General features: G+C 41.0%; 1 protein-coding gene across 2 annotated transcripts in view; it reads right to left on the bottom strand.

The window, feature by feature from the left end:
* The window catches only part of LOC122780700 (voltage-dependent R-type calcium channel subunit alpha-1E), an 80,169-nt gene that overhangs the window by 5,041 nt on the left and 48,591 nt on the right, over window positions 1-26,537 (bottom strand). Inside the window, exons 9-42 of one of the 2 annotated variants that reach the window (XM_044043864.1) lie at window positions 24,866-24,969; window positions 24,197-24,312; window positions 23,994-24,047; window positions 21,291-21,386; window positions 20,942-21,151; window positions 20,637-20,749; window positions 19,723-19,835; window positions 19,276-19,407; window positions 18,609-18,678; window positions 18,403-18,520; window positions 17,606-17,673; window positions 17,337-17,428; window positions 13,880-14,758; window positions 12,443-12,687; window positions 11,774-11,885; window positions 10,648-10,777; window positions 10,111-10,170; window positions 9,841-9,947; window positions 9,572-9,583; window positions 9,366-9,462; window positions 8,921-9,081; window positions 8,634-8,771; window positions 7,508-7,709; window positions 7,215-7,379; window positions 6,472-6,582; window positions 6,311-6,391; window positions 6,039-6,224; window positions 4,853-4,944; window positions 4,172-4,331; window positions 3,185-3,312; window positions 2,597-2,693; window positions 688-793; window positions 456-563; window positions 243-343 (exon numbers count right to left, since the gene is read on the bottom strand). In XM_044043864.1, coding sequence (XP_043899799.1) covers window positions 243-343; window positions 456-563; window positions 688-793; window positions 2,597-2,693; window positions 3,185-3,312; window positions 4,172-4,331; window positions 4,853-4,944; window positions 6,039-6,224; window positions 6,311-6,391; window positions 6,472-6,582; window positions 7,215-7,379; window positions 7,508-7,709; window positions 8,634-8,771; window positions 8,921-9,081; window positions 9,366-9,462; window positions 9,572-9,583; window positions 9,841-9,947; window positions 10,111-10,170; window positions 10,648-10,777; window positions 11,774-11,885; window positions 12,443-12,687; window positions 13,880-14,758; window positions 17,337-17,428; window positions 17,606-17,673; window positions 18,403-18,520; window positions 18,609-18,678; window positions 19,276-19,407; window positions 19,723-19,835; window positions 20,637-20,749; window positions 20,942-21,151; window positions 21,291-21,386; window positions 23,994-24,047; window positions 24,197-24,312; window positions 24,866-24,969 — 4,764 coding nt within the window. Of the gene's footprint in view, window positions 1-242; window positions 344-455; window positions 564-687; window positions 794-1,799; window positions 1,897-2,596; window positions 2,694-3,184; window positions 3,313-4,171; window positions 4,332-4,852; window positions 4,945-6,038; window positions 6,225-6,310; window positions 6,392-6,471; window positions 6,583-7,214; window positions 7,380-7,507; window positions 7,710-8,633; window positions 8,772-8,920; window positions 9,082-9,365; window positions 9,463-9,571; window positions 9,584-9,840; window positions 9,948-10,110; window positions 10,171-10,647; window positions 10,778-11,773; window positions 11,886-12,442; window positions 12,688-13,879; window positions 14,759-17,336; window positions 17,429-17,605; window positions 17,674-18,402; window positions 18,521-18,608; window positions 18,679-19,275; window positions 19,408-19,722; window positions 19,836-20,636; window positions 20,750-20,941; window positions 21,152-21,290; window positions 21,387-23,993; window positions 24,048-24,196; window positions 24,313-24,865; window positions 24,970-26,537 lie in introns of both variants that reach the window. The other variant, XM_044043863.1, reaches the window with a different exon arrangement.

Genomic DNA, 26,537 nt, shown 5'->3' with positions numbered 1-26,537 from the left:
ATATGTGTATGTATGTATATATATATAGTATATTTAGACAAAATTGAAAGTTGGAACATTTTATTAAAAAAAAAGAAATACTTTAAATGTATTTTAGGCTTGAAGAAGTGCAAACAACAATATCTGCCTCTTTGTTAATTTAATGACTAGACAATGGCCTGAAGACAAGAGAGACTGCACTGTGGAAGTTAAGTAACACAAAGTGCTAATAATAAAAACACATAAATAAGAAAACATGGTACCTGTTCCTCTAGTTGCTGTCGCAGCTTCTTAGCTTTGCTCTGCTTGTAATAATCCATGATCATCATGGCAGCATAGATCTTCCCTATGGTCATGTCACTGGCTGAGATGGAGGAAGCAGAAATTAACTACATATGTGACCCTTCACCAGCATTATCAACTAAAATTCAATCATTACTATGATCACAAAGATGCTCTTTTAATGCTGAGGTCACCTTTGTGAATAGGAACCAGCAGGTCCAGCGCCTTCTGAGAGAGATGAGGCCAGATGACACTGATCTCCTTCTGCAGGTCCAGGTCCATCTGATTTCTATCTTCTCCGCCTGAAAAAAAAAACCACAGGAGATGCAACACAGAGAAGAAAAAGTAACGGATGACACGCAGACACATTCAGAGGGATATTTTATTGTTTTATCACAATCTCTGAGATTTCATATCGGGTCTAACCTCTGGCTATCTTGACTTCCAGAGCAGTGCGGATGAGGGCCATGAGGGTGGAGGTGAAGTGGACAGACATGTCATCGTCCACGGGCATGTTCATCAGGACTAATCTCTGATGGCAGCAAGATACAAAGCATCAAAGTCAGTCACGACCCAGACAAACACAAGAAAAGAAAAAGAAATCAAAATCACACAGAACTGCTGTGGCGGCTCATTATATGCTTAACGTGCATTCTCTCATAATCATCATCTTTTAAAAAACAGATTTTTACAAAAGATCAGGGTCACACACAGGCAAGACTATCAATATTTAATTACATTATAAACATGTTCAAATAGAACTTAATGAGTTTGTCTTCTAAGCTTTATTGAAAACTATTTTATGAGCGACCACAGCCTTTCTGGGCATCGGTGCAAATTTAACAACAATTATTAATTAATCACACTTTCGTCTAAGCTTGTTTTGTAAACTGAAACTTGTTAAACTTAAAATTAAAACACACCAACAGATACTGGAAAACACTGAGAGGACATGCATGTCATTTCCTGTATCTTTTCTTGGACACATTCAATCAAACAATGCAACATGTCCTCTCTTGTCCTCCTGTAAATACAGGCCCAGTTAAATAAAGGAAGAGGGACTCACATGACACACTGCACGGTAAGAGAACAGTGTCGGTCTGTGATGGAGCATGCTTGCAGTCACTCAAACACACACATCACAAAAACACCACAGATGTAACACTGGGCTGTAACAGGAGGCACATGCAGACAGGAATATGGGAGAAAAAAGACATGAGAACACTTGAAAGCAAAGTTTTACAAGTGAGAAAGTTTAGCATGTAGATGTTTAACAACTTCATCAGTAAAGTGGCTCCGAAAAATACATTTCTCAGTGAAGATGCAAATTAAAGCAGCCAAATCTTTACAGTAGCACTTTGTTTTTAATCTGCCAATGAAAAATACTGAAACTGGAACAAGCAATGCTGCATCATATGATCAACAAAAAAATGCTTTGCCTTTCTAACACATGACACACAAAATGAGCTTCACCAGTGCTTATTCCTGTAGATGAAGACATGGAGGCAGTGCCTGTTATTCTCCAGAGTTTAGTCTACCTTATATGCCACCTTGGAGGGGCATTTCTTGCCCAGGCCAAGAGGTGGCGACATGTTGGTCAACATCTCATACATGTCTGTATAATGGATACGACCACTTGGGGCGCCAGGTTGCCATGAAGATGGGGATGAGAGAGAGGAATAACAAAAAGAGACAGAGAAGAAGGAGAGAAAAGGAAGGGAGAGGAATGATATTGGAAGTGGAACAGATATTAATGGTGAAGGTGTCAGGGAGTGCGCTCCCAATTAATGTAGGAGGAGAGCAACACAGGAAGGGTAAAAGAGAGGGACAAGAATGAAGGAGAGACAAGAGAAAGGATTATTCCAAGGTTGTACAGGGGAGGAGAGAGTAAAGCAGGAGAAACAAAACAGGTTGTACTCTTTCTATGCCGGCAACTGGGCATAGAAATCTGGGAAAGAAGAAAACCTCAGACGAGGACGAGCAAAGGAATGACAGCCTCATTGGATCTGGCACTATAATCATATACTTACATAGTGCAGTGCTGCATGTGTGCAGGAGTCTGCCACTACATTTTTAACCAGATCCAAAAGGTAGAAAGAAACCGGCTTCCCTCAATTTCCTCAACAAGTGCTCATCAAAAGCAAAAATGCTTCCCCCCCCCCATACGACGAGAGCAAATGAGGGACGCCCTGTGTCTTAGTACCTGAGACCGGAGTGATGCCATTCTTTGACCTGACTAACACACCCCTAAAGGGTCAAGCAGGGTGTGATTGTTAGTGAAGGGAAGGAAAAGGAGGAATAGAAGGGAGTGGTCCTTGACATGGGGGAACCAAACCTTGCATGCCACCCTGTGTGGGCAGTTCTTTCCAAAGCCCAGGGGAGGTGAGATAGTGCGTACAACTTTGTACATCTCCTTATAGTGGATCCTACCACTGGAAAGAACATACATGTCTTTAGTTGTTGGTCAGTACAGCTGTGTGGTCCAAAAGAAGGGTCAAATCACGCACATGGAGTCATTCTTTCCTTTTGTGTAAAGACATCATTTGCCAAATTAAAAATAACATCACAGTTACATATATAATTATATACAAGTCAGCTTAGTAAGTTGAATTCACTTTAATTAGACATCTAAAAGCCCACCTGCATGACTGTGACACTCTATTAATCACTGCTCTTCATTCAGCTGCAACCACTGACCATTCTTTTACTTGCATGTACTGCATAGTGCATTCTAAGGGGGGTGGTAATAAACCATGAACAATGTACTTAAAATGCTTTTTCATTGTGTTAGTGGAACAAATGTGTCTTTTTTTTATTGTTCTTTTTAATGCTTTTAAATCACAACACTGTATCACATGAGAGTTTGACACTATAGCATTTGACATAAATGAAGTGGTTGTATGCATGACTAAGAAACACTGACCAGGCAGCACGGTCATACTCTCCCCAGATCCGCACAAACTCATCCAGGTGGTGAGGGCCCAGGATGGAGGAGTCTCTCGTCAGATACTCAAAGTTATCCATGATCACAGCCACAAAGAGGTTCAGCATCTGGGCAGAAAACAAAGAGCTCAACCAATATGCATTTTTCTATGGCTGACGCAAATCTTTAGAAATCAGTTCAGCCAATGGCTAATATCTAATGATGATTTATTCTTTTAGCCAATTGAAATGAGTTCAAGCTTCTCACTGAATGACTGCATGTTTAGAAAGAAGTTAAAATTAGTGCAAAACGAGTGATTGAAAGTAGAAAATACACCAGAGTACCTCTAGGATAGCTGACGTGGAAATGGCAAAAATGAAATTCAAAATATGTTTTGAAATTTCTATGTTGAAGTGTGTGGAATCAGAACGTAGTAGAAAACGAGTGCGCATGAAGTGCATTTCAATTCATCTGAATGAGAACTTTTATTTGATAATAATTTCAGAAAGTATAAAATATTTCAAAATGAGTGAATAGTTTCTGCATTTATGTGTAAACTAGTGGGAACTAAACATTTGTGTTTTCCAGTTCATTGTAAAAGGCAAACATGTGCAAATAATGTTGAATATTTTGGGAATATTGTTGTAATTGAACTAAATTAAGTTTATTTGTTGAAGGGAGTGACTGCAGCAATCCCACTAATACACATCACTTATGGTCTGTATCTACATCCTTTATTTTGTGTTTTACTTAAAAAAAAAACAAAAAAACATGTACACTCAATATTTCATATATGCAACAGAAACATTAACTTTGTCTTTAGTGACTTAGCAGGTTGGTTTCTGACGACAAAAATCCTACTTGGCTGATTATTATTGAATTAATGGACCGAGTTATACTTATTCATGTAAGTGCAGAGTAATAAAAATGTCAAATTTCAGGGCAAAGTAATGCGAATTATTATTCAATTGAGTTTCTGTGTCTTACCAGGAAGGAACTGAAGAAGATGAAGGAGACAAAGTAGAAATAGGCAAAGTCCGAGCCACAGCCTCCCTCCGGATCTGATGTAAGAGAGGGGTCCGTCTCACACTGCTGTCCCCCCAGACACGACAACATGATCTCCTGCCATGACTCCCCTGTGGCACTCCTGAACACACAGCACACGAACAAACACATGGTTGTGTAGTTACACACACATTATAGTCTATAATGTACGCAGTATATCTGACCTTTTATTTTTACATCAGTGCAAATAAAATGTATTCAGGAAGTTTTAATCTTCATGTTATATGAGATAAACCTTAAATTTAAATCAACACAATATGAACACTTTCTCGTATTCAGTGATTTTTCTGTGTGTGTGTGTGTGTGTGTGTGTCAGCAAAGCTATTTCTAAAGTGGTAAACTGCAGCATCTATCACCTCCTGACACTGAGTAACCGCTCGAGTCCTAAAAAAGCAAAGCCTTGCAAATGCAACCTAGCAACACGATTCAGACTACTTGAAATGTCTTACTTAGTGGATCAAGTGTTGTAGGAGAAAACAAATGAACTTCTTTTTGCAAACTGAAGCTAAGCTCCTGGTTTAAGTACTGTGTTGAGTTTCAAATTGGATCCCTGCTCCCAAGAGGAGTATTTCCAAAGTCTACAAAGACACCACCGTTTCCTACCTGAACAGCAGCATCAGAGCGCCACTGAAGCTCTTGAAGTTGTTGTGCTGGTTAATGTGAGTCTGCTCGTTCAACTTTATGTTTCCAAACACCTGGTGCACACACAAATTCACACCAAACTATTTAGAATTTCTGGCACAACATTAAAGACTGCATTTCCACCATGAAATGTAAATGTGGTGCTCAATAATGCTGGACAGGAAATGGTAAATGTAGCATGTGCTAGTGAGTAAGTCAAATGTTTTCCTCAAGAACATTTAAACACAGCTTACACTGACCAACGTGCTGTACATAGTGGATAAAGAGAACAGAGAAGAGTAATAAGAACATTAAGAACAAATGGGATAATTACATTATAATACACTGAATCAAAGACAAACGGTGATAGACATTCAAAAACTGAGAAAGCTTGTGACAACAAGTGAGTTTTGAGCCTAGATTTAAAAACACAGATCGAAGAGGCGTGTCTAAGTGGCAACCTATTCCAAAGGTTGAGGGGCAGCAACTGCAAAGACTCTATCTCCTTTTTGCTTGAGCCGAGATCAGGGGACATGGAGAAGGCCTTTGCTGAATGGTCTCAGAGACCTGGAAGATAACTGGGGATGTATCAGGTCAGGAAAATAGTTTGGAGCTAGATCATTGAGAGCTTTAAAAACTATCAGCAGGGTTTTGAAATTGAGATCATGATAAGTCAGAAAGGGTTTGAGTTTCTACAGTCCTTATGTGTTTATGAAGAGCTCAGGATCTAGGATAACATCTATGTTTCTTGTATGGATTTAACATACGTGGTTAAATGGTTGAAGTTGTCATGGAAGGGATTTCTGGATTTAGAAGGACCAAAAACTCGCCAATCCAGACTTTAACCTCCTTAGGACACTCTAAGGGGGTCTCTAAGGAGTCTTAGATCTGACTGGTAGGACATCGGCATAGAAGTGAAAGGAGATGTTGAATTTTCTGATCATGTTACCTAATGCGAGCATGTATAGACTGAGGAGGATTGTACCCAGGATGGATCCCTGGGGGACACCGTAAGACACAAGGGCAGAGGATGAAGAACATTGGCCTCATTGCCTGAGATATGAATTAAACCATTTTAAAGCTGTACCCTTAATGTCAACCCACTGTTCAAGACGGGACAGGAGAGTGTTGTGGTCACCGGTGTCATAGACCATCTCCACAGACTGACCTGCATGCCAATTATGGCGTAGATGAAGAAGAGCATGGCGATGAGCAGGCAGACATAGGGCAAGGCTTTGAAAGACTGTACGAATGTCCACAGAAGAATCCGGATGGTGTAGCCTTGTCTCAGCAGTTTGATCAGACGAGCAGCCCGGAACAGTTTCAGGAAACTCATGTTGAATGTATCAACAAACTGTCAAAAGGACAGAATATAAATCCTCATTTAGACTCTCTCTATTAGGATCTGATCATATTTCTAAATCATGTTCTTGCTATTACCTGCAGGTCGACCACAATCTCAGTAATGCTGCCCAAGACGGTGATAAAGTCAAAAATGTTCCATGTGTCTCGAAAATAATTCTACACAAACAGGAGAGTTGTATTAGGTCATTTCTGAAGAAGATCTTGAATTCACATTCAGGAACCTCTTTTTTTCTCACCAGAAACCCAAATGCCATGATCTTGAGGATGCACTCAACAGAGAAGAGGACAGTGAAAGCCGTGTTCAGATGCTTCAGCACCGCCTCGTATGCCGGTGGAGCAGAGTAATACTGAAAAAAAGACAGGAGGAAGCGATTAAACTATAGGAAATGTGTGTTGGAATATTCCTTAACTACTTCACTGCAGCTAAGCCTCATGGTAGGAGCCTGATATCAGCATGAACCTCAGCCCCGCACCTTGCAGATCTACAACTTGATGGAAGATTCCTCCAGACCCATAAATCCTGCCTCAGTCTCTACACCTCTCATATGTCACACTATAAAAGGAGTCATTCCTCTAGTGGCGGCAGCCACAGTTAATGAGGTCATGCTAAATAGCAGCCCCTGGACATTATAGATCAATATTTAATACAGGCTGAGTCACCCCCTGCCTGTCTGAATGAACAGCAACGTCCAAGAAAAGTCAAGTTGGGGAAATACACAGTTGTGCTGAGAGGAGGGCGGGGAAACTAAAAGGTGAGCATTTCTAAATGCAAACATCACAGTGTCTTGACGCAGTGCTAAACTTCTTAAACTCAAGTGTTAACAGTTACAGGTTCACAGCAGAGTATGTGATTGAGAAGCAACACAAAGTGTGTCTTATTATCAAACAGGGATATCTGCAGGTCGTATTTAGGAGAGCAGACAGAGTCTAATATTCTAGTCTTATTGACTTCTTGTTATCATAGCGTTATTTTCCTCACCTTCATCATCAGTACAATCGTGTTGAGAGCGATCATGGTCAGGACAGTGTACTCAAAAGAGGGCGACACCACAAAATGCCACAGACGGTACTGGAAGGTGTGACGGTTCTGCGGCATGTAACGGGTCAGTGGTTTGGCGCCGATGGCAAAGTCAATGCAGGCCCTCTGAAATATAAGAGAGAGGGAAAGAAGAGAACAGGAGTGTAACAGTTAAAAAACCTCAACAGGCAGACACTTATCATTCATTCTTTTTGCTGTTTGCCTTCAAATCTGCTGGAGGAAACGCCCCTCACCTCATTCTTCTCCAGGCTGCACTCCTCCATCATCTTATCCCCCTGTTCCTGGAAGGTGATGATGATGAGAGCCACAAAGATATTGACAAAAAAGAAAGGAAAGACAACAAAGTAAATGACGTAGAAAATCGACATCTCCATCCTGTTGCCATGGCTGGGCCCTCTGTCCTCCTCAGTCACATCCACTGAGTGCTGCAGGACCCTGAAAGAACAGAGACACATTTCATGGTAACGTGGCCATTGTATTGGTCTGGATACTAAATCAAATCATGGCGATCATTCTAGAATATGGCTCCACTATCAATAAATATAAAGCCAAGCTTTATGAAATGTTACGATGTTCAAGATAATTTAGCACACTACTGACTCCCTCTGTAACACAATGGCATAGAGTCATATAAGAACGTGTTTCATTATGTTACATCCTTAAAACATGCCATTTCCTAAAACATGGAGTTTTCTCTCTTTTTGTGATTTGCTTTATGTTTATTTGTCTCTTTTCCTTAATAGAGGTACATGTTTTGGGGATTTGGGATTGTTCTGTGTTAATTGTGTGTTTTTTTTACCCTGAGGGAAGTCAGTGTTGCAAATGTTAAGTTATGTTCATATTTTGTGCTACTACAGATATGACAAAAAGTACTTTATAATAAAACGTAATTCACTGAAACAGTGCAGATGGTGAAATAATAGATATAGAAACCACCTTCATGAAATGAACCGTGAAGATTGAGGATGTAGATCATGTATTTGATTCTATAGCAAATATGTGCTGTGCCCATGTACAGTACTGTGCAAAAGTCAGCTTTGTTGTTTCTATGTCTGTCAAATTCTGTGATCTTTGGCATTTGGATTGAAATAATATGTATGAAAGTTGGTTTTATATATTAGAATCTGTCCATGAGTTTAACTCATACAACATGATTATGTCGTGCTCAAGCGTGTCATGAATAAACATGGTGTGATTTACCTTTTTCATAGCAGAAATTATACATTTTTTTACAATATCATTCATTTGGGTTCAACTCCAGTTTTAAGAGAGCCAGGGTTGTTTTTTTCCTATATTTTCTGGATGTATTCAAACAAATCAAATCAAATCTGAAAGTATGATATCCAGTCAGATACTAACTGTGGCCATCCTTCTCCAGTGGAAACAGTGAAGAGGGTGAGAAGGGCCCAGATGACGTTGTCGTAGTGAAACTCGTGCCTCTTCCATTCTCTTCGCTTCACCTCTTTCTTGTCTTTCCCGTAGTCAATGTAGTAACCCCTACAGCAGCAGACAGTGGCGGAGCATCAGAACATAAACACATAGTAAGAAGTGAAGAATCCAAGAAGGTTAAAAGGTTGAAAACCAAACTCTGAAAATACAACTAGGAAAGTGACAATAAAGGAAGTAAGTAAGTAAAGGAGTATTACTGGCAGTCTTTCTCTGTGTCCTTCGAACTGTCAGTACAGTAGAAAAACTTTCCCTTGAAGAGCTGCACAGCAATGACGGCAAAGATGAACATGAAAAGTTTGTAAACTATCAGGATGTTGAAGACATTCTTCAGAGATGTCACCACGCAGTCAAAAACTGCCTGGAAGAGAAAGAATAAAAGAAGATTGAAGATTTAATTTTTACTAACTAATCTATGCAATAATCCATTATGTCAAAGTCATGGACGCTATGGCTATGACTGGCATAGTGGCTGCATGTCACAAAGACTAGATCTTTACTTTCTCTCATCAATATTTTTCTGCAAAATGTCTAATGTACATTTAGAAAATGGGTGGTTAGTCATAACTGTATGGTTAACTGTTCTCCTCTCTGTGGTCTTGTCACAAAAGTATCAACATACAACCAAGACTGAATACGTCTGACCTTGAGTTTAGGAAGTCTCTTAATAGTCTTCAGTGGTCTGAGGACACGCAGCACCCTCAGAGATTTGATGGTTTTAATGTCCCGTCCTTTGTTATTTCTGTACAACAAACAGAGAGTGTCAGAATCACATGCACATTAAAGATTGTATATTTAGACAGCTGAACTCTTTTTCTAACGTCTATTAATTAAGCACAGTAGACTGTTACCCCAAAACATTGCTGCTGGTCATTTCCACAGCGACGCCATTCCAAAAAAACACAAAGAAAACAAAGAAAAAGAGCCACAGTAGAGAGGAAGATGTAAGTCGTCATAGTTACAAACAAAATGTTATTTTTTTTATATGATTAGAAACATGTTACAAGCATGTAAAGTGATGATTTGATACGTGTTAGTGAATGTGTCGAAGTATATTGGGTGAAATGGAGCTGCATGTACGATGTATAATTTAAAATCAAGAATTCATAATGTGACTGACGTGAGGGCAAAGGCCACCAGTGCTCCCACCACGACAATAAAGTCGAGGATGTTCCACAGATCCCTGAAATAGGAGCCATCATGCAGGATCAGACCCTGGTCAATCATCTGAGGACAACACAACAACAAACAAACAAACAAAAATCATCAGTTCATCAGGGTGCACAGAAAGCTTTCCGTTCATGTGAACAAAAACAGTAGCTTGATTCTGTAAAAATACTGAAATCAGTCACCAAAGCATCAGTGTGTCATTTTTATACCAACAGCTCACCTTAATGATCATTTCAAATGTGAAGACTCCAGTGAAAACATAATCAAAGTAACGCAGAACCTGCAACATGTATGACACAGAGCAACAAAGAGGAAAATGAGTAATCCTTCCACTGGTTGATTTCATGAAGTCTGATTTGATTCTCAGCTTGAAGTTTATTAAGAAACGATCAGTAAGACAACACAAGATAATTAGCTTTATCCCTCCTAAACAACCAGACTCAGCACGCTTCAGACTTCCTTTGCCTCAATCATCTATAATTGAATTGCTTCCAATCAAGTCACATTAGCAGCTTTTTGCAAAACAATTTAAAGAATGTTTATTGAGAAACATTTTCCCTTTTTTTTTATGATACTTTCGCTGCTTGGCCTAGATGAGAGAGAAGGAAGGAGACCCCAGGCTCAGATAAAAAGTGATTGAAATCATTTCTCAGGGGCTAATGATTTAGGCGATGATCGTCACTGTGAGGTTATTAATGTGACAGCAGTCCCTGTGTCGGCGAAACCATTAACTAAATGGATAGATATGAACATATACCTTATTCCAGTCGGAGGAGGCAGCCACAGGGTCTTCAGCAGCAAGTGCTATACTACTAGCAGCAATGACCAGCAGGATGGACATCTCAAAGTATCGCAGGTTCACTACATAGTGACAAGCTCGGCGAACGCTGAGGGAGAACAGATGGCAGAGTGACCCAGGGGTCAGATCTCATGTGAGCTGGAGCTGAAAGTCGGCTAAACAACATGGATGTGATGCAACAAATCTTCATTAAACATTTAACTTAACTGCTATTTCCCACATGTTTCACTGACATTCAGTATTTAATCTTCAACCCGGCTAACATTATCATGTCCATGATTTGATTCAACGATGCCGCTGGATGCATTAGATTGCTCAATTTTCAGTTTTTCTTTCTATTAACACAAGATAGGTACGCTGGGGGTCTCTACATCAAAACAATAACAAAAGACCTAGTTTGATGACATCGGTAAGCAGCGTGGGATCATGGGAACTGATGTCTCATGTTGTTTGGTTTCCCTGTGTCTTTGTTGTCAGAATGTGCAGCAAGTGGCAAATGAAAAATCTTCATCCATTAGTGACAAAATAAACTGAAAATACAAACAATCTAACTGGCTAACTAGTTGTACAGAATATTTCTTTCAAAATGAAACTGTCCTTGAATAGAAATACGTATTTCTATGGATTTTGGCTAATGTTAGTTCACAACTTAAAATAACAAACATTAGTCTTGTCATTTAAAAAATAAATAAATGCAGAAGTGTTACATATTATATCTTTACAAATTAAATGAGATGTTCCATCTCCCCCCAAAACAAACTAAAATGTGTTGTTGTTTTTTTTTTTTTACCCACACACACACACACGCACGCACCAATTAGTGATAGAAACGAATACTTCTGCAGTCAAGCTGCCGCTTCTAGCAACTGGAGTATCAACAAGCAATGTTACACGGCAACAACTGATTATGTGCTGCCACGGTATTGATGCGGAATTATCTATGTTCACAGCGCAGTTCACCCCTAATGAGGTCTCTACACTGCAGCGAGGAGATTTGTGAAAAGTCAGCTCACACAGGACAAACATTGAACATTAAAAAGATCACAGCAGTCTCCTGTGAGACGTGCGAGTGGTGGTAACTTACGGGTTGTCAGGTTTGAAGATGAACATGCTGTTTGGAGTCACAGTGTTGGCAGGATTTGTAACCTCTGCCTCCTCCTTCTCTGACTTACAGATTTCGTGGTCTTTACTGTTGACTAGAGAAGGTCAGGAGAAGAGGTAGGTGAAGTATCTGTCAACCATTTAATTCCTCTGAGGAGATGTTGCAAATGTAGCTGGTTTCAATCAGGGATAAACACACGGAGAACTGAGAACAATGATGAGCTAAGTCAGTGGACGATGGGGTAAACAGTAACACAACTCAACACAACGGGTGGAGTGGCTCAGTGGTTAAGACCCTACCTTGTGTACCAAAGACATCATGGTCGCAAGTTCGATTCCACCCCTGGCTAATTGTACTTGTTTCCATTGTAAGTCGCTTTGGATAAAAGCGTCTTCTAAATGACATGTAATGTAAAATGTAATGTAACTCACTGCCTCTCAAAATGCCTGAATTCTCAAGGCAACAATAGTAATGTAACTATAATAATAATGTAGCTATAATATTTCAAAGCTAAACTCTGCTCATGTGTGATATGTCATATGTCACAAATAAGAAAACAAAACTCCTTCTCCTGTCACCAGATACTATATGTACAATAAAAAGTCATCCAACGCTTGCCTGAAAACCAACACAATTGCACACAACTGATACCTGTGATCGTGGAAAGCTCCAGACACGACTGTACACTTGGCACCTCAATGATCACACTGGAGCTGAGCTGAGGTTTGTTCTGATCCTGCTCCGGATTCTTGTCGTCTTTATTGTCCTCAGAAATGGCAGGAGGGGACAAATCTGAGTGCTGAGGAACCTCCTCTTGCTTCGTAGGACAAGGGTTATCAGAGTGGCTTTGATTGTTTGGTGGTTTTGTGTCCCCTTCTTCACTCTGATCACCTTGTCTAGATGCAGACACAAACTTTAGTGGACAGACAGGAGTGTCGGGGTTTAATTACACTGTTGGTTTTGTTAGGTGGGGAATCTGTAATCCCAAAATAGGGAGGGGGGCGGAGCTGAGTGGCTCATATGCTCAGTTTTTTTTAGCCTGAAGAGATTGTTCAAGTTTTTCTTTTACGTAAAATTAAATAAGATACTAACACATAGTCAACAATGAGCCATCAGACAACCTGAGACAAGGAGGCTCACTCTAACAGAGAACATGGCTGCCAGTGGGGACACAGGGAAGTATGACATGGTAACAATATGTTTGCTGCTTTGAGATAAAGCCAGGAACCTTTTCTGACTGGAAACAGAGGTTTGTAAATGAGGTGCACAAGACAGGTCTTTTTCAAGTCTCTCAAGCCCTCTAATATGCAGCTCACCACTGTTACATCCAAACCCCTTAATGGAGCCTCTTTATGAGCCAGGAAAGACTCCCAGCACTGGCCTACATTTCTATTGAACAGGAGGTCAGGAGATCTTTGGACTTAGAAGATTTAATGGTAGTTTTTGCTGCAAAAAAGCACATTTAAGATCCACTGTTACCAGCTAGTGATGCATCCAACAACTTCTTATTTGTTGTTTGTAATTGTGTATAGTTGTAAGTCACTCATGTTTAAAAATAAATATTTTTATGAGGGCTTTAGGGTGAACAGGTGAAGGGCCTGGGGCCCCCAGAGTCTAGAATTGTCTCTGCCTCCCCTCACCAAAGTCCTTTGAGAAAATATGCACATTAGCATCATAAAACCAATTAATTATTGCCTACATCAGGAAGTTCAAATGTCCAAACTTCATTGTTTGAAGTAATTTGTTTGGATTGACACTCACTTACCAAATGACGCAGCATTAGATCAGCAGATTTTCTGTCTGTGTGAGCTATAAACACAGATTTTCTCTATGGACTTGGGCGTGGGAGGGCAGTTTACTTCACTTTCCAACTGGAGTTCCAAAGGATATTCAGTGGCGAGAAAAAGTGGAAAACCTTTAAGCTGGTGTAGATATTATTTGCTTTTAGTGAAGTATTTGAAATCTGTATTTCCTTGTGTCCCTGCTGGCAGCCATTCTCAGCACTGTGAATATTTACAGTATACAAAACACAGCACAGTCCAAAACATTCTTGCCAAACAAAACTCAGCATGCATCGTCTTATCTCACCTGCTGTCCTCAGGTTTGATCACCACCTCTGTTTTGGTCTCCTCCTCCTCCTCTTCGAGCTTCCCTCTGCTGGTTGAGCGGCTTGCCAAATGGACATCGTTCCCGGTAGATCTTCCCTGACTTCTGGCTCCTCTCTTATGGTCGCAGTGTTGCTGTAACCTCCTGTCCCTGATCCCACCAAAACCTCCAATCTCAGGAGTCAGTGTGTCAACGTTCTCCGGGGGTCTGAACTTCTTCACTGCCCTATGTTGGCGATCACCATTCAGCCGTGGGCTTTGACGCTCGCTGATGCTGTTGTGACTCTGGCTGACAGCGAGTTTTCCACTCTCAGGTTCAGGTGGCTCTGGTATGGTCATAGCCACAGTCACATCAGGCAGAGGAACTTTTTTGGGATCCATTGACTCTGGGGGTTCTGGTATTTCGCCGGACAGCATGGCACCCAGAGGTGTGTCCACAGGCACAGTTGAGCCTACAGCCTGGTTCTTGGATGGGGATGCTGAGGGATCTGTCAGGCGTTTCAAGCTCCCAGACGGCGTGTGCTGCACGGTCTTGCAGTGCAGCGACAGTGGATGTCCATGCAGGGCCTGGGCTGGAGCAGGAGAACCATCCTTGTCCTCGCTGGGGGTGCTGTATAGGACCTCTCGGCTGGACATCTGGCGGTGTCTGCGCAGCTGGCTGGTCCTCTGCTCCCACACTGACATAGTCATCCTTTTTCTTCTCTCTCTCCTAGACATGAAAGAGTTAGAGGGGTTGAGTGGTGGGAGTGGACGGCCCTCCCTGATGCTCCCCGGGTTCTCCTCCAGGGAGCAGGAGTAGGTAGGCCGGCTGCGGTGGATGGCTCGTTTTCTGTACAGGTAGGGCCGCCGCCTTCGGCTTCCCCTGAGAAGAGAAAGAGATCATTAATTCAATATGAGAAAGAATTTATTATAGAACTGTCACATTTCATACATACAATCCATTTATATTTATTTAATTCTTTTTTTGATCCAGGTTCAAAGGTTCTAGGTTCCTCTTTCTTATTTAATGCACTGAAAAGTATGTATGCTTGAATAAGAAAAAAAACAAAACAAACTTTGGTCTGAATTGTGAGTATTCACAACAAAAAAGTGGAATTTCATTTCAACATGAGGCGATTTGCTGGATCAATGACAATGTTAGGTGATAAATTAACCAAGCCAGGTGTTGCTGAGTGACTTCAATAACAGAATGAAACAAAAATGAGTCAGTGGAATATATATATATATGTATATAAAGAAAGTGGGATCAAATGCTGGTTGGAGCGTTCGGAGGTACAGGACAGAGAATAAACAGAGCACCACACAGGATGAGTAGGAAACATTTACCCATTTATGAAAATCAGACAGGCGTTAGTGAGAGATTCAGAGAGCAAAACAGACAGTGTTACTTACTGGAGTGTGGACTCTTGTGTGGTCCGTGTTATCAATGAGCCATTGGTTGAAAACAAGACATTAGTGCTTTTGTGAGCAGAGACAAAACAGGCCAGGAGACACACAGCAAGCAATCCCCCGAAAATCCAAACCTGGCCTTTCACACCAGGACCAAAGTCACAAAAACAGCTTTGTAGCACGTTAATGCCTCTCATCAGCTGTCCTGAATTTGCTATTCAATCTTAAAGGCTAAAGGTGCTCTTTTAGAGGACGACAGTTTATTCATTCTTTTTAATTTGATTGCTGAATTTTGCCTTATTTCTATAATTTTAATAGCATACAAACGTTATATGTATAACATATATATATATATATATATATATATATACATACATATATATGTATATTTTACACAAGGATAAATTTCATGTAATTTAAAACCACGGGACTTTGGATGCTTTGTTGTGTGTCTTCATTGGAGCCAAGCAGCACATTGACAAACAAGATGGTAGCAAGTATTAGAAACAATTAAACAACATTCATAAACATCAACAGTAAGCACAACATTGATAAGAAGACTTTTTTTAAATAGACAGTCTGAACTACAGTATGGGCACATGTAGGAAACACAGATGGGCTCCATCAGTGGGGAAAGAGTACACATTTACAGAATTTTCCCTTTGTACAAAACCACCACACTGGGATGCAGCGCTGAACACCACTGCCACCACCTCAGTGCAGTAACACGTGTGCGTTCTTTCAGGACATGCCAGTAAAGCCAAATCATGACATTTCGACTGCTCAAAATATTACGCTATACTAGAGTGAAGGATTGAAGACTTCACGTTGGAAGAAAAACTGAACACACACTGAAAACATTATCCATGTACAGTTACAGTGTAATTTGCTGTAGTGTGCAAGTCACGCATTCTCAGTGAGTGTGTGTTTTTCTTGCTTTGATCATGCCAACCAGACACATGCATTCCCAAGGTGAAATTGTCATCAGCCCCCAACATGCTGCATCTCTCTTTTGCTCTCTCCCTTTGTTACTGAGCAAAATCTGCCATGCAAGTTTCCTCTAGGTCAGCAGGGGCAGGTACCACTGGGGTTTCATAGCCGATATCAGAAGTGATACCAGAAAGCCTTAAAGTTCAGAGTGTCCTCGCTGAATGCAGATGCCAGGCCAGATGACCCCATGGTATTCTAGTCTTCTCTATGTGCTCTGTCAAGGGCTCAACCCTCCGCTGGCTCCACTGACCCACTTATATCATTTTCTACAGCATAGGAAACTGAAAAATATGGCCATGTATTAAAACGTTATCTTCTCCCACATGCCCATGCAACAAAGTGCTTGCATTCAGAGGGGCAGAGGTCGCCACTCTTGTGCATGCACATGCACTTCCACCACCTATAACAAGCCTTTGTGCAATCAATCTCTGAGGGACAAAAAAGAAAAATCAATTCCACAAACAGGAAGCTGGACATTGAGAAAACAAGATCACTTTACCTGAAGAACCAAACATTTCCGCAAGTGAGAGCAATTAAACAGATCACAGCCTGTACACACTTCACTTTAATGTCTAACACCCTCTGCTCACCACGACATCCACTTTGATCAGTGCGTTACTGTCATGGACACACCATGTTAATTTGGACACAGAGTAACCCTGTCTCCATGACAACATTATAGGCACCTCCCACCACGGTGTGGAACCAGTAACCATGGTGACATAAGACTTCAATTTGGAGGAAATTACAGCGAGGGGAGCAGGAAGAGATCTGATAGGAGACCTTTTAAGAAAGGATGTATCAATAAGTCTCTGGTGGGACAGCAGCACCAAATACTGATTCAGTATTTACACAGCAGCACATCGTCAGGCTCTTCCACTGCTCTACATTACTATGAATCTAGATCTACTGCACCAAATCAATGACGGGTTATTTGCTGGCGGTCAAAGCAACTTGTGGACACTGAGGATTGTTCCTACATACAGTAGAGATTCTCTGAGGGGAAGAAAGAGAGTTAAGGAGCAGGTCAGGCGGGAAGGGCAGTCGCTTACAGCACTTACTCTGAAGACATAAAGGAGGACAACGGTCCGACCTCCTTGGCTTTCTGGAGAGCATGTTTCTGGTTGAAAGCTGCCTCTGCTTCCTCTTCATCCTGATTCAAAGGTGAAAAAGGCGACTGAGTAACTGTGAGTTTAATGAAACAAAACTGAAGTAAAAACGGAGGAAAAATCTGAGCTGAACAATTCAAAGGAGCCCATTCTTAAATGAATAAAAGCAGATAAGAACATCCTTGTTACTTGTTGATCTCTTTAGTCATTTCCTCTTTTACCTTGGTCAGTTCTTGCGCATTGGCAAGATTATCCACAGCGATGGCCAAGAAGACGTTCAACAGAGTGTCTGGTCACACCTGTGTTAAGGACACAACTCTGACGTCCTTGTTACAAGACAGACAATTACAGTACCGATATTACAGATTCCACTGAAAAGCAACAATTCAGTCTGCACCTCTGCAGCTCAGCTGACCGGAATGATCAAATCCAAATGTAAATCAGATCACAGGCTGCCTCTCTCTCTCACACACACACGCACACAAACACACAAACTGTAATAACTGTGTTTCCTGTTTGCCATGAAAAAAATAAATTGACAAAAATGTATGTGACTTGAAAAGGGGACCATTAAAACCATTAAAAAAACCTAATAAGATATGATACATTAACCCTAGATTTCATTCATTTAAAAGTTCAGATTACCAGGATGAAGTGACTCGGTTGCTGGAGTTGGTGAACAACCTGCTATTTAACCTGGATTAAAAGATTCAGGGATGAATGGGAATAAATTCACGAGGTGTCCAGCAACAACTACTATACCCTATGTAAGTAGGTTTTTACTGTAACATAACCCAAAACACAGATAAGAACAGGGCAAATAATTACGCTGTTTTTCAGGAGATCCTGTATCTTCCTAAATATTGGACAATATAAGGAATGTTCTCAAAGAAATATATGGTAAAATAAGAACCAGACAGGTGCTCACAATAAACCACAATTAAGACACTTGACAAGGAAAGTGACAACAACTCGAGATGAAACCTTCCTCATCTGACAGTAGAACAGCAAAGGATACAGTTTCCAAACAAAGTGAGCACTATGAAGTAGATGGAGGACCACATGCCAGACTTGACTCCTCCTTGAGAGCGAATACCATTGTACATAACCTCATTCCAGTCCTCTCCAGTCAGGATCTGTGAAAACACACACATAGCAGATCAACAAAACCATTATGGTCATTAAATATCATTATTGCTATAAAAGTACAAGTTGTTTCCAGACCTGAAAGACGGTCATGATGGCTGCAGGGAAGGTGTCAAAGTTTGTTGGGGTATAGTCTTCAAAGATGAACCTTTGAAAAGGATGCAAACGATATATTCTTACAGAAGTTGGGTCGAATATTTACTTACTATTTTTATTCAGAGACCAAAAAAAATCCATCTCCCTGGTCTCTAAGTGGCTGGCTAATGGAGATGATGTCTTGTTTTCCTTTCCAAGTGCTCTGTATTGTAGAGACCAGTTCAGACATGAGGCCATGCTTGTCTAACTAAGCCGTCCTTTATTGAAATGACAGCTCGTGGAAAATGGCCTCTACTTCAATGGCCTTCAACAAAGGAAAACCAAGCACTGTCTGTGCATAGCAAAGGCACAAGAGTCTTAGTCTCTTGGTGTGATGAAAACCGCTACAAAGCAACTGACAATCAATTCTCTTTTCTCCTGGTGGTTTCCATAAAGTGGAGTCTACTGAATCAACATTTGCTTTAGCCTTGTTTTTATGTCTAAATGTGTTTACTGGAACAGGGGAAATATCAACGGAGATGAGAGGGAGAGAAAAACAGTCTTTGATTTGTATTATATAATATTTAATATTTCTATACAGAATCTCTGTACGGACTAATAAACAATGATGGACAGCACATAACGTCAGACAGTATGGTTATATCGTTACCTGCCACCAAAGAGCTGCATGCCGAGGAGTGCGAACACAACGATGAAGAGGAAGAGAAGGAAAATGAGAGAGATGATGGACTTCATGGAGTTCATCAGAGACACGACCAGGTTCCTCAGAGACGCCCAGTACCTGGTCAGTCACAGTGGTGTTATATGGATTGACAGCACACACACAGAAGTGTACTATTCTTATACTGTAATGAATGTACGTCTGTGCTCCTGTCTGAGGACTACAAATGGAAATCTGGAACAAAACCTCGTTTCTCTTACTGAGATGAATGTATATTGTATTCTGTGCCTGATACAAATACATTCAATAAACTTCAATGACTAAACACCACCATGGGAACTTTCCTAAAGACACTTTTCTGTCATTCGCTTCCTGCCAACAGTGAAATGTTATAAACCATATGAACATATGGCGCAGAGTGTGTCAGAGACTAACTTAGTAATCTTGAAGATCCTCAGCAGACGGAGCGCACGGAGGACACTGATGCCAAATGAAGTGCCAGGCCTGAAGAAACCCCACAGCACTTCAAAGATGCTGCCAACAATTACCTGAAGAAATATACATTTATAAGGAACTGCTGCTTTAATTAAAACCCACAAATGACAAAACACCTGAGGAAAGGAGGAGCAAAGATAATGCAATGAAACAAACAGAGAGCAAGGGATAATGCTGTGTTATAAACGAACACAAGCACAAGCAGTTAAAGGGGCTATACGTCAAATACAGCGACTGTTATTGTTTCAAAATGTGTGGTTGTCAAAGTTTCTGAACCACATAAGGAGCTGCACCTATACCAGGGGTACACGAGCACAAGCACATGACTGTCCCACCTTCTGTTTCAGTTTTATAAACGTGGAACCTGTCTGACTGTGTGTCAGCAACCGGTGGAGATCGAACATGTGTCTACTCAAGAGAAGCAACAACAGAGTCACAGCAGCCAAGATTTATCACATGAAGAGAGGAGGCAACAATAACAGGCTGTAAATTATATACATTAATTATCCTCCACCAATAGTTAATAGAGAGTTCAGCTTCAGTTTCAGTCTATATTTTAACACACTCCTCTGTGACCCTTGTTTAGCTTCTCCTCTACAAGCTGCGCTACAAGCTGCGTGAGTGGGTTGTGGTGGTGGGTGGCACAACAGACACAAATATAAACACTTTGACAAATGGTCATTTAAATTGTGAATATATTGGCTGCACCATTATTATCAGTGAAGCCCGGATTTCCTTAATCTCCGATGACATGGCATGGTCATTGCATAACTTAATACGATAGATTTCTTGCATACAGCCCCTTTAACTTTGGGGAGAAACAAATGTGTAGAAAAGGAGACAAAAGTACTGACACTGCAGTCAAAGCAGTTAAAGGAAGAGTGGAAGTAGAGCCGCGGTCCCAAGCTGTACATCTTCAGGAACATCTCGGTCAGGAACAGAGCGAGGAACAGGAACTCTGCATAGTCTGAAGCAGACACACACACACACACACACACATTAATACTGTTTACAAACAAACACCGATGATTGCAATTACATGATATAGAAGGGACTTTCAGTGCCATTTCACGGCTTTTACAGAGGTGACAACGATTTGGATTCAACGCCTGAGCACTTCTCATATTTCATGCTGCTGCTAAAATGACGTGTGACTCACAGAGGAAGTTGGACAGCCAGAGAGGCTGGTTGTGATGAACGATGGCCACGCATAGCGTGTTTAGGGCCACAAGGCCAAGCACGGTCCAGTAGAAAGTGTGCGTCTTCACCACGCGGCGGATGGAGATACGCAGGAGGCGCTCCTTGCGGCGGAAATAGGCTGTAGGACCTCGCTTGGCACTCCTGATACTTGCTCTGGCCATGGGGATGCCTTGGGGACCGTGGGAAAGGTGGAAAGAAACAGAACCCGTGCTCCAAACAGTGAGATGCTAACCCCCGTATCAAATATGCACCGGAGCATGCACACATTGTGTGTACATATTGATAAGCCTGTCCAGACTCCCACTCACCTACAGAGGAGATGTCACCATATTGTTCCTCCCCTGCTTGCCCACGATGCACCACATCCAGGCCTCTCCTCTTGATGGTCGTTGCTCTCTTCAACACTGCGGACAAAGTATAATGAACATAAAACCAGCACCAGAACAAGCTGCACCAACATTTAACTAACGCAATAGAGGGAACATAATGTTAGGGCAGTGACACAAGGCCAAAGTTTTGGGCAACATGACTGAGGGGGCAACACTTGATGAGCCTTGATGACATCATGTTGAATAACTAATTTCGCTTTTGATGGTTGTATATACTGTAAACATGGCCCAAAAACTACACTTTGTATCACCGCCCCTGCAACATCTATAGATGTTATATGATAATGCAATGAAGAGATAATCATAAAGGAAGTGAGGATTCTCTGCAAAACAAACTCATGCCTGTGAAGTTTGCTGAAAGGGAAAGCTGGGCTCATTAACAGTGCAGTTGAATGAGATAAAAATGATCATTTAATGTTCGTGTAATGATCCAAACAAATAATTGGGAAACCTTTTGCTCCTATTTTATGATCTCCGTCACGGCAAACATTGCGATCCATGCATCTTTCATATGCAAGCTGCGTTCAAGTGCTGCCATAAATCGTCAGGGGAACGCTCCATGCAGTGCACGCATGCCAAGGTGAGTATGACATGTATGTTATGACCTTTTCACTGACACGTGTTAACGAATCGTATCTGTCAACTCATCACGCTCACACCCTTTTTCTACATTGAGATTTCTGAATCTTCTGGAGGTCAATATAATGCAAGAGGATATTCTCCTTTAGCTACAGATCTGACACGGCAGGGACACGGTCTTGTCCACACGTACGCGTGCATGCACACACGCAAACACACAGGTTTGTGCAGCTATTTTTCTTTGAGCACTGCATTGCCTTAAAATATGTGTTATCCCTAACCTTAACCATAACCAACTAACCCTAACCTTAACCTAAATCTTTAAATCTTAGCCATAAACTTAACCAAAACCAAAACAAGGTTCTCTCTCATTAAGACCAGATTTTCATCTCCATGAGGCCTACTGGTCCTCACAAGGTCAGTGTTTATGCCAGTACACACACACGCACGCACAGATGCCTGCTGCTGCCTTTTCAGATCAGAGGTTGCTAAGGCAACCACAGTGCGCCATGTTTTTTTTGTCAACACTATCAGAGCATCTGCATGTATTTCCATCCCAATAGCCACGGACAGACTTTTTTTTTTTTACTTATTGTTTTTATAAATCTAACGTGACAGAAACACAATGAACCTAAAACAGATCTGTACGTGTTTGCATTTGCATTGTGTGTGTGTGTGTGTATGTATCAAATGGGGTGTGAAGTTAGTGAGGGAGAGAGCAGATCAGAGGACGGTTCTCACCATAGACACCACCTGTACTCCACTCTGGGAGCCTCCTGAGAGCTGCCAATCAATCAACATTTAATGAAAGCCCCGCCAATTTAGCGAGGAGCAAAGGTCAAAATAGAGTTAAGAGGGTAAGAACAGGTACTTCACTGTCTGTGAGGGACTGCGCCTCGTGACAGGTTTAAAGCTATCAGTGCTAATGCTATTTATCAGGCACTGAGAGAAGGAGAGTGTGATATGACGGTGACCTGTGCAAGTGACAACAAGACAACGGCTCACATTTTAAGCTGAAATATTGAGCAGAATATGTCGGAAGAGGTTTTTCAATGTAAATATTCTGTGTTCTGTTTTTCCCCAGGTTGACAGGTGACATTTTTACCATGAGGAACCAAGCCAAGAGCCTTCAGAATTATTACTGGCATTGTTAGGCTTTGCTTGCGGGCACCATGCTGCTTCAGGCTAAATGCCAACATCAGCATGCTCACGACGACAACACAGCAGCAACATCTATGACAGTGGAAACATGACATTCATTTAATTTCACCGGATTTCTATGTTCTGTGCTCAGTCAATGTCTGGCACATTTCACTTTGTATGCACATAACACCTACATGCTGATCTTCAGCAGTTATTCTCTGTACAACAGCTTAACTTATATACATTTATACATTTATATCATCATATACACCATGTCACACGTTTTACATCATTTTGGTAATAAACCTGTGTTTTAGAAGATGGCACTTAATTAAATGTCAGAAGACCAAGTCCTGGCTGTAGTAATGCGCAGTGGGGCATTGAGATGCATTTAAGATTAATGATACATTATATAGCAATTCTACAATTCTAAAAGTTTATCATCATTTCATTTATCATTAAGCTCACAAGTGTAGCACTACAATAAAAGTCGGTAGATCACCAAAGTTCTAATCCATCCTCTCTATGTCTGTAAATGTTATAGTAATTTATTTAAAGTCACTCAGACTGTTCACTTAAAACCACACGTAAAAGTAAACGTCTGCATGGAACAAATGAAAATGCTCTCTGCGACACAGAATCTGAAAACATGAATGTATGACAATGACAATGCACTTTCTGGTTGTTGAGATACTTCCAAGTGACATATCCAATTCAAAATACCCAGATTGAAATTGATTGAAAGAGATGTTCTACACTTTTGTTTGCATATAAAATCACACAAAAACGTCCCTTTATATTGATCGTTTGTCAACTAAAAACTGAGACTGTAAAGCAATGTGAAAGTATAGCCGAAAGACAATGTGTACAGTAACACCAGGTAAAACATAAATGACTGACCATCGAGAGCGGAGGGTCCTGGATTCTTATTCTCCTCAGCAAGCATCACCTCCTCTGCAGTGAAATGCGAAAGAATCAAAGTATGAAATCAGATGGACTGAGATATGCTGCTATCTGTGATAAGTACATCAGTTGTGGCACAACACACGTTTTCTTTTCTCATTAATAACCAAATAACTAGCTGTGACTGGGTTTAAAACCACCTGCTCTGTCGATCCAGGCCCGGTATCCATTGAGCTCTCTCTCAATCTGCTGTTGGCGTCTCAGTTTCATAAAGGCCCTGCGGTTCTCCACCCTCTCTCTTTCTTTGGCAAATTCCCTGCAGACACAATCCAAACCAAAGAATCATTTATTAAGTTATCAACGGTACAATAAATTTATGGTCAGGATAAATAATTCCCCTTGGAAGCAATAAGCGGAGAAAAAGAGCTTTTGTTGTCTGGAACAAAGGAGATGAGAGGAGGAGATGAGAGGAGAGATAATTACAATAATTATGAAACTTTGAGGAAACTTGAATAGACTTGGACATGTTGGAACAACAGTGTTTTCCTTGACAGGAGCTTTACAAAAAGTTAGAGTAACTAAATCATAAGCATTTTAAAGCCCAATAAAGTCTCCCTGGAGGAAGGCAGTGTAGACAGTGACATGCATCAGATCTTTTTGGAAGTGTGATTGGTCTTTAATGTCTATTTGTTGGTCATAAGATCTACTTCCTACTTGTGACAAAAGACTATCTGGGGGAATGTTTTTTTCATGCTATTGACTGAATCCCTAAGACCATAAACTAGGGCACAGTTTGAGTCTGTCTGGAAAACAGAGTGGAATAACCTATAAGAATAAATAGGGAACTTGGGACTAAAGAGTGAACATACCCGGAGAGAACTCCCAGCACCAGGTTCAGGACAAAAAAAGAGCCGATGATAATGAGCGGGATGAAGTAGAGCCAATTCCAGCTCGGGCCCAAGGCATCGTCAGCCTGAAACATGAAAAAAACAATCTGGTTAAATAATCAAGGTTTGTGGGGCTGAACAGAGACATCGTGTGTATGGAGCTGGAAATTGTTTGTAAACTGTGTTTAACTTTCAATTTTAAACAAATATCCATTACCTTCAAACCACTGTCAAATGAGATCATGCAACACAAATAAATCTTATCAGCTCCACATGTCTCGCTCTGTGTTTCTCCGTGTTTAGATCTCATGTTGCCAGGCGACATTTATACGTATGCTGCACACAGGAACTCATTTCTTTTTTGTTAAGACAGACAGAGGCACCGCTGAGCAACAAGTATGGCTGAAAAAAAAAGAAGAGTTCAAAGTGTTTCAGAAGTTTCTGCTCCTCAAAAAAATGTGGTTGTTCAGCAGTTTGATGGGATAAACACTTCTTGCCCCTGCTCACCCTGAAAGTTGGTATTTATTAGCAAATATTAATAGTTCTTGAATAAACCTGGAGCAGTAGACCTCTTCCACAGTAGATATTTGTCGTAATGGACAAACACAGGACAAACTCCAGGATTAAACTCCAGGATTACAGGAGATTAGCGACAGGAGACTTCAAGACTACATTTCTCAGTTTTCCCCAGGTGAGCCAGTGCTTACTGCATGTTCAGATTCTTGCTGCTGGCTGACACTAGAGTGGAACCCACGCTGCACCATTCTGAGTGAACACCCTGGAGATCAGGGAGTCTCAGAAATATTCATCCAGTCAGTGAAAGCCACTGAGTTCACATGGTTCATTTTTAACCACTCTGATGTGTGACGTAAAAACCCTCATTTTAATCTTGATGATTTATTGTATTACATGGCTGCTGCATGATTGGCTGATTGACTGAATAATGAATGGGGTGCATGTGTTATACATACTGAATCTTTTTAAAGGGAAAAGTTATGACAAGACGTATGATTTATTGTTATAGTGACATCATATACTGTATATATATATATATTTTTTTTTCTGTAAAATCTGTAAATGTGTCATTCTGCAAGCAGAGGTGAACACGGTGTGACTGGATTTGTTGGATGCTCATGCAGCAACAACACAACATTAATCATCTGCTTTTCTGCATGTGTGTGTGTGTGTGTGCGTGCCTGCTCCTTTCACTCTGACACAGGATCTTGTGAAGCAGATTGCAGCATCTCATCACAATCTGACAGATACTCTGCAGCACAGGACGCCATTATTGCTGGTTTCAGTGCTCATTATTTGGATACATGACTGCGTGGATTTGAAAACATTCTCTCTGAAGGGTCAGGTGTTTACACAGTCATTGATTCGAAATTACATTCCAAAACAAATTAAAGGGTGCCATATTTCAGGTGGGCAATGAAATCTTGATGCAAGCTTTGCAGCACGTTACACATTTCTACAAGAAAAGCAAAAACAAAAGGACACACTAGCACTTTCAACACTATCATCACAACCCTTCGTTCTCCATGTTCTGCAATCACACGGATGACAAGGACGGTTGTCGACATCCACACTGCAATCACCACTTTGCTGCTTCTGTTCATTATGGGTTCATTTGCAGGAAATCCAGAAAAATGTT

Source organism: Solea senegalensis, linkage group LG14 (assembly GCF_019176455.1).
Source record: "Solea senegalensis isolate Sse05_10M linkage group LG14, IFAPA_SoseM_1, whole genome shotgun sequence".
NCBI lineage: Eukaryota > Metazoa > Chordata > Actinopteri > Pleuronectiformes > Soleidae > Solea > Solea senegalensis.
The sequence above is the reverse complement of the archived record's forward strand: the minus strand, read 5'-3'. Positions and strand labels throughout refer to the sequence as shown.